Genomic DNA, 6609 nt, shown 5'->3' on the forward strand with positions numbered 1-6609 from the left:
GGCGTCGGGAGGGGACCCGCGCCGCCGCTATTTGTATCCTGCTGACATCACCCGCCCCTCCTGCTGCCGGGCAGCTGCGGGATGCTGCTGCAGGGGGGGAACACAGCTGCCAGCCCCCGCCCACTGCCCCTCACCTGCCCACACCGCTGGGCCACGGACCTCTGGGTGGACCACGACGACGTCTGTGGACCCCCAGACACCCCCAGACCCTGCCAGTGTATCAGTCTCCCCCCAGGCCCCCACCACACAGCCGTGTCCCTAGGGGTGTGAGGGGGGGGAAGTGGGTCAGGCTAGTGGTGAGCCCCCACCACCGCTCAGACCCCCATAGGGGTGCAGTGCCACCCATGGGGGGGCCAGACAAACAGACAGCCTAGGCTGATGCCAGGAGGGGAAAGAAGGGGACTCAGCCCTTCACACTGTCACTTGATCCCCTCAAGCCAGGCTCCATGTCCAGTAGGCACAGTCCTCAGTTTGGCCTTGAGCACCCCAAAATGCCCCTGATGATGCTGTGACCCACCCCACAGCTCAGCTCTCCATGTGGGGCCAGACTCTAGCCCCCCCCCGCACTCAGAAAGGGGGAAAGGGAGTGCCCTGGTGAGGGGGTGATGTGGGCGGGACCCCTGCCCTGAGTGTGCTTGTGCTGACCCACCACCCAAACCCCCCTTTCTGATACAGGGGGCTGAGCACTAGCCCTGGGCTGGGCACTTTCAGGGTGCTGCTGAGTGACCCCGAGCAGGTGCTGGGTCTGAGCAGCCCTGGTGATGTCAGCCCCCAGGTCCTCTCTCCAGCACATTCCCGAAGCAGCAGGCACCCAACCAAAATAGCGTCCCCAGCTCATACGCGTGGGACATATGTGGTATTTATAGCTGGGGGAGGCACCCTGTTAACCCTTTCTGTGCCAGGCATGCAGAGAGCACGGCTGGATGGGGACCCTGCCCAGAGTAGCCCCAGCCCCTCTCAAGTGTCCATCACCCCAAGAGCAGACCAAGGTCCTCAGGTCATCCCAGGGCACTGCAGGCAGGCTCTGTCCTGTCTCCTCAGCCTCCCCCTTGGCCCAGCAGTACTTCAGGGAGCAGAAAGTCCAACCCAGTTCTCCAAATCTTCCCAGAATGGAGAATACTCCAGTTCACTCCAGGACCCCCACCATAGCTTCCCACCTCCTGGACAGGCAGTGGTCCAGGGCAGGGACTCCTGGGCGATGCACAAACCCCTCCCAACTGAAGAGGACATCCTGAGGGAAGGGGACTGTGCTGGTAAAACCCCTCGGGGGGTTGCCCCTTGCCTCGGCAGCAGCGCCTCCTCCCCAGGCCCCCCCTGGCACACCTGGTGACCCCCAGCCCTTACAAAGCCAGGCTGTTTTGCCTGACATCAGCTGGCACAGCCCCAGCGCCTCTGTCCCTGAAGGGCCTGGCAGAGGGGACCACGGTGCCACCAGGCACGGGGTGACTCAGCAGCAGGAGCAGTGCTCAATCCTGCCTGTCCCTGCACCTCCCAGCCCTCCAGCCCAACTCAAAAGCGGATTCTGAGAGGTGCCAGGGCTCACCCCGGCAGCATCGACATGGCAAAGGCTTGAGCTTGGTCACGGCAGCATCCTCAACTGCCCTGGCTCCAGGATGCACTCCTTCCTGCTCCTTGCCAGGCCCCTGCCACTTGGGGGCCAGCAAATGTTTGTGCCCTGCAGCCATGCAGGTGGACAGAGGCTTGACACACTGCGTCCAGGCTGCCCCCCCCAAGCCCCCCATCCCCTCATCCCCTCCCACCCGCCGAGACGTAGCGTAATGAGGCAGCTTCCCGGAGGGTACACACTGCCTGGCGGAGCCTGCCTTTAAAAGGGAAGGTATTTCCAGATGAGGTTGTTTCATCCCAGCACAGAGGGGAGGATGGAAGGAAGGGCGGGAGGGAGAAGATGGAAAAACAGACAGCATCTTTCCTTCTCCTGGCCCTGCTCCAAGTGCACCCTGCACCTCCCTGAGTCCTGCACGTGTGCCCTGCCTGCTCCATGAGTGCTGGCAGGGTGGCATGCCAGCCCTTGGCTGGGGTACAGAGGGGCAGATGGGTGCCCACGCCAGCGTGGGGGACCCCAGGGGTCTGGGCCAGCACAGTGCCAGCTGTTTTGTTCATCCATCCCTTCCCGAGACCCCATCCTGCTGCCCTGACGGCTGGGGTGTGGGGAGGAGGGGCCCCCCAAGGGTGCTGTGTCCAGTGGTGTTCGGCACCTTGCCCTGGTGCTTCAGGTAGGGCGATGCAAACCCCACCCCAGGCATGGAGAGCCCTTGTCCCCATCTCCATCCCACAGAGCAGCAAGGTGCAGATTTGGGGTGCCCCGAGGAGGGGAAATGGACTCCTGGGCACTACGACTAGGAGGGGAATGGCTCAGAGGGGTTAAGCAGGAGCATCCTCCTCACCCTAATCTAGAACAAACTGTTTGAAGTGGCCTTTCCTCAGCTGCTGTGACAGCCTTCCGGGATGGCTCCATGCAGGCAGGGGCCCCAGAGCTGGCAGGGGACAGACGGATGCCTTGGACTTTCCACAGCCTCTTAGGAAAGCCCCGTCTGCATGTGGGACATGGCTGCATGGGAGCAGGGGGCGAGGAGCAGGACCCTGGAACTCTGTCAGAGCCCCATGCCAGGGACACTGCCCCAAGCACTCTGTGCCAGCTAAAGCCCCAGGGGCTGTGAAAATCGAAAAGAGCTAGGAGGCTGCAGAGAGCAGCAGTGCAAGGGTGTCTCCCGTCCTGTCCCGTCACATTCAGCTTCCCCATGGCTCCATCCCAGGCCAGGCTGACCCAGACTAGCGGAGCCTGGGAAGCAGCCCCCGAGCCCCGGTGCTGGCCCAGCCCCAGCTCCTGACAAGTCATGGGACGAGATTACTGCTGGGAAGGCATCGGGAGCTGGAACGTTAAACAACTCCCTCTGGTCATGACATCCCTGTGAGTGAAGCCAGCTGCATCCCGCGGCCGCCCCTCCTCCCTGGCCCTCCCTCCCCACTGCTCCCCCAGGATTTAAGTCACCCGGGGAGCCAGGCACAGCCTCTCTTGCCTACGGGCATCTCAGAGCTTGGAGCTGGGTGGGATGCAGGAATGGGGTGCTGGCCCCTCCTTGGCCCTGTACCCTGCCACTGGGGCCTCTGCGCCCCCCTCACGCATGGCCCTGGCTCAGGGGTGAGCAGAGGGACGGGAATGAAGTAGTGAGGGTGTCCACCCCCTCCCTCCTGGCCCCTGGCCGTCTCCCTCCATCCCACTCCTTTTACAGCCATGAGCCTCCCAGGCGCCTTTACCCTAAGAAGGAAGGACCGTGTGGCCCATTCCCCGGCGCTGACGGACCCAGGGCACATGCTATTGTCTAAATAGGAGATGGTTCTCCTTCTCCACCTGGACCATGGCCCAGCCCAGCTCACTGGAGTCCTGGGAGCTGGTGGGTGCCCTGTAGCCTACAACCCCCCACCCACTGCTCACCCCAGCTGCCTGGATGCCTTTGCCCACCCTAGTGTGGGCACACAGCCTGTCTGACTGTTCCCAGTCCCCACCCCTGTGTCCCCATGTGATGGGGATGCTGGGCATGATGGCCTCTCTCCGAGTGGCACAGGGATGCTGGAGGTGTTTGATGGCTCCCATGGCATGTGTGGATGCTGGGGGTGTCCATCTATCCCCCATAACCTGTATGGATGCTGGGGCATGTTTGCTTGCCCCCCTGGGTCTATCTAGGTCTTCAGGGTGAGTTGCTGCCTCTGTGGTTCACAAGGGTGCTGGGGGTGACCTGTGTCCCCAGGGACATGTAGATGCTGGAGGAGACCAGCTACCTCAGTCTCCATGCAGATGCTCAAGGCATATACCTGCCCCCATCACTCATCTCCATCTAGCCCTGCAATCTGTGGGGATGCTGGGGTGTTCACCCATCCCTGCAGCCCAGGGGCAAGCTGAGGATGTCCACCTGCCCTCGTGATCCATGGGGACATTCACCTGCCCCAGAGGCCATGGGAATTCTGGGGATGCCCAGCTGCCTCACAATCCACGTGGATATAGGGCTGACTGGCCAGCCTCGTGGTCCATGAGGATGCCGGGGTGCTTGCCTGCCCTCCTACAGGCCTCAGTGGCATCACTCATGCCAGTGAGATGAGGTAGCAGTTACCCACTGCATCAGTGCATCACTGGCGGCTCATGTAAGGCATGGTGGCCATTCGCTCAGCCTCCAGCAATGCCTGGGCAGTGATTTCACTTTCCCATGCTCAGACACGTGGGCCGGGATGGGGGGGGACCACCTCGGTGGGTGCCATCCCTACACTCATCCTGGCAGGGCAGGCAGGGAGGGGGTCCAGGCAGCCTGGCAGGCAGCGGAGAAGGGGGCGGCACTTCCTGGAGCTCCAGCTGTGTTTACAGGCTCCAGTCCTGAGCCATCTCTCTGTTAACCCCTTCCAGCGGGCCTCAGCTCTGGCTGTCCACCCTCAGAGCCACCTGCTGCTCCAGGGAACGCTTCCCGGAGCAAAGTGTGCAGGGCACCCCACCCTGGGCTGCCAGGGGATGTGGGAAGGGCAGGGTGTCCTGTCCCCACCGGTTCTGCCCCTGCCAGGCACCCCAGGCACACACGTGAGCACAGCAGCGGGGTACAAGCACCCCGAGGAGCAGCTGGCATCGGTTCGGGGGGGCTTCCTGTGGGTTCCCTGCTGCACTGGCGGTTCTGTGGGGCAGAGAGGGTCAGGGACAGGAGCAGTGCCTTCCCAGGAGCACAGCGATGGGGCAGGGGGCAGCCGCAGCAGGTGCTGCGCAGCCCCCGGCATCCAGCCAGGGGTGAGTCAGAGCCCACCCGGAAATAGCCAGCGGGAGCTTTTTCTGGAAGCCCTGCTGCTCCGGGAATTGCTGTGGCACGCCGAGGTGCTGCCCTTTGCTCGCGCCTGCAGGGCTGGGCAAGGGCCACACCCGGCCCTGCCACTCACCCCTGGCTCCCACCACCCCAGGTCTGGGCACACCCCGGTCCTGCACCCAACCCCTGGGACCATTCTGCCCTGGGCACCCATGTCTGCTAGGTACCCACCCACTTGGGGCAGTCACCAGTTGGGGGACGATGGGCTCCAGGCACCCGTGCTGCAAATGTCCCCAGATGTCCCCCAGGCATGGCCTGGGGACCACCAGGCAGCACCTGGTCCTGAGCTGGGTGCCTGCAGCAGTGGGGGGTGATGCTGGCAGGAGGAGCGGGGGCACGGCTGCCTGGAACCCATGTCCCTTTGGCAGGAGGGTGCAGGACAGGGGGAGTGCCTGGTGCCATGCTGGGGTGCTGGGTGCCTGCTCCCAGCCTGGTCCTGTCTTGGTGGGGCGCTGGCCCTGTGTTTTGCTGTGGTGGCTGTGGTTGACATGGAGACCTTCCAGCTGTCTGCTCGCCGGGGTGCCAGGCGGTGGGGGTGCTCGTTCCCTTTTGAGGAGGGGGGAGAGGCAGGTGCTGGGGGCTGTGAGCATAAATCCAGAGCTGTCATGAGTTCCCGGCACGGCAGGTCCCAGGGTCAGGGGCAACAAGACCACCAGTTTCCAGCTCCCAAGACACGGCCAGTGTCTCTGTCTCCGGCTAACAGGGTGCTCACGCTGGTGACTCAGGGGCTGGGAATGCGGCTGTCAAGGAGCGCCTGGGCTCCACGAACTGCTCACAGGCTGCCATGTCCCTCCTGCGGCCACACACCCATCACCAGGAAGACATAGGATCCTGTTGGGAAATGATGCATGAGCACTGCTGGAACCCAAAATCCTGCTACTGCACCCCGGGGCATGCAGGGGACACAGCCAAGGACAGGAGCCACCCCGATCCATGCGAGACCCAGGGGTCTCATCCCCTAGATGCGCCCAGGCCATGCCCCCACAGGGGCTGGCTGGCAGCTGGGGTGCTGCCCTGCCACCACGCCAACTCCCAGCACCCTGCTGTGCCTCCCTGTCACTCAGGGACATTGGTCCCCAACATGGCATGGAGGGCTTGTGCCTTGTTTTCTGTGAGGGCCGAGCAGTGCCAAGGTGGGGGAGCAGCAACGATGGGGGGCTGCAGCTTGGCTTACACCAGTGACCCGAAAGACACCCAGCTTTTGGGAAGTGTCTGTGTGTTCCCCTGTGCACTCGCACCCCTGGGCAGCATGGGGAAGCTGCAAGCAGGCCAAGCTCTGTTTTGGGTGGCCCCTACTCACCCGGTGCCGGGAGCTGGGGCACCCCGGAGCAGCACTGGGTAACCCCAGTCCCTGCCCCTTGGCTCCCACCCCAGTCCCCCTCGGCTGTGCCCGTCTGCCACCCCGCCAGCCCACAGCTCTGTCCGGGCTTTGGCACGCACCGGCTTAGCCAGGCCCCGGGTCAGGGTGCGGGGTGCAAGATGTGGGGTGCTGGGTGTGGACTGCATGGTGTGAGGTGCATGGTTTGGGATGCAGAGCTCGAGGTGCATGGTGCGGGGCGCAGGGGTGTCACACGGGTGGCTCGGAAGCTGGACAGGCTGGGGACAGCCGAGGAGCGGGACACCTGGTAGACACGGGAGGTGACGGAGCTGCCGCTGCTGCCCTTGCCCCCGAAGGAGGCGCGGGAGAAGACCGGGGAACCACCGCCGAAGGTGCGGCGGTAGGATGAGACCCGCTGGCTGGAGGAGTAGGACT

General features: G+C 63.9%; 1 protein-coding gene across 1 annotated transcript in view; it reads left to right on the plus strand.

Annotated features, from left to right (window-relative positions):
• Nucleotides 1-6374: 6374 nt before the first annotated feature.
• DNPEP (aspartyl aminopeptidase) overlaps nucleotides 6375-6609 on the plus strand; it is a 5017-nt gene continuing 4782 nt past the window's right edge. The window contains exon 1 of the mRNA XM_026852474.1: nucleotides 6375-6481. Coding sequence (XP_026708275.1) covers nucleotides 6375-6481 — 107 coding nt within the window. The remainder of the gene's footprint in view (nucleotides 6482-6609) is intronic.

Source organism: Athene cunicularia, assembly GCF_003259725.1.
Source record: "Athene cunicularia isolate RWA chromosome 7 unlocalized genomic scaffold, athCun1 chr7_part1, whole genome shotgun sequence".
Classification (NCBI taxonomy): Eukaryota; Metazoa; Chordata; class Aves; order Strigiformes; family Strigidae; genus Athene; species Athene cunicularia.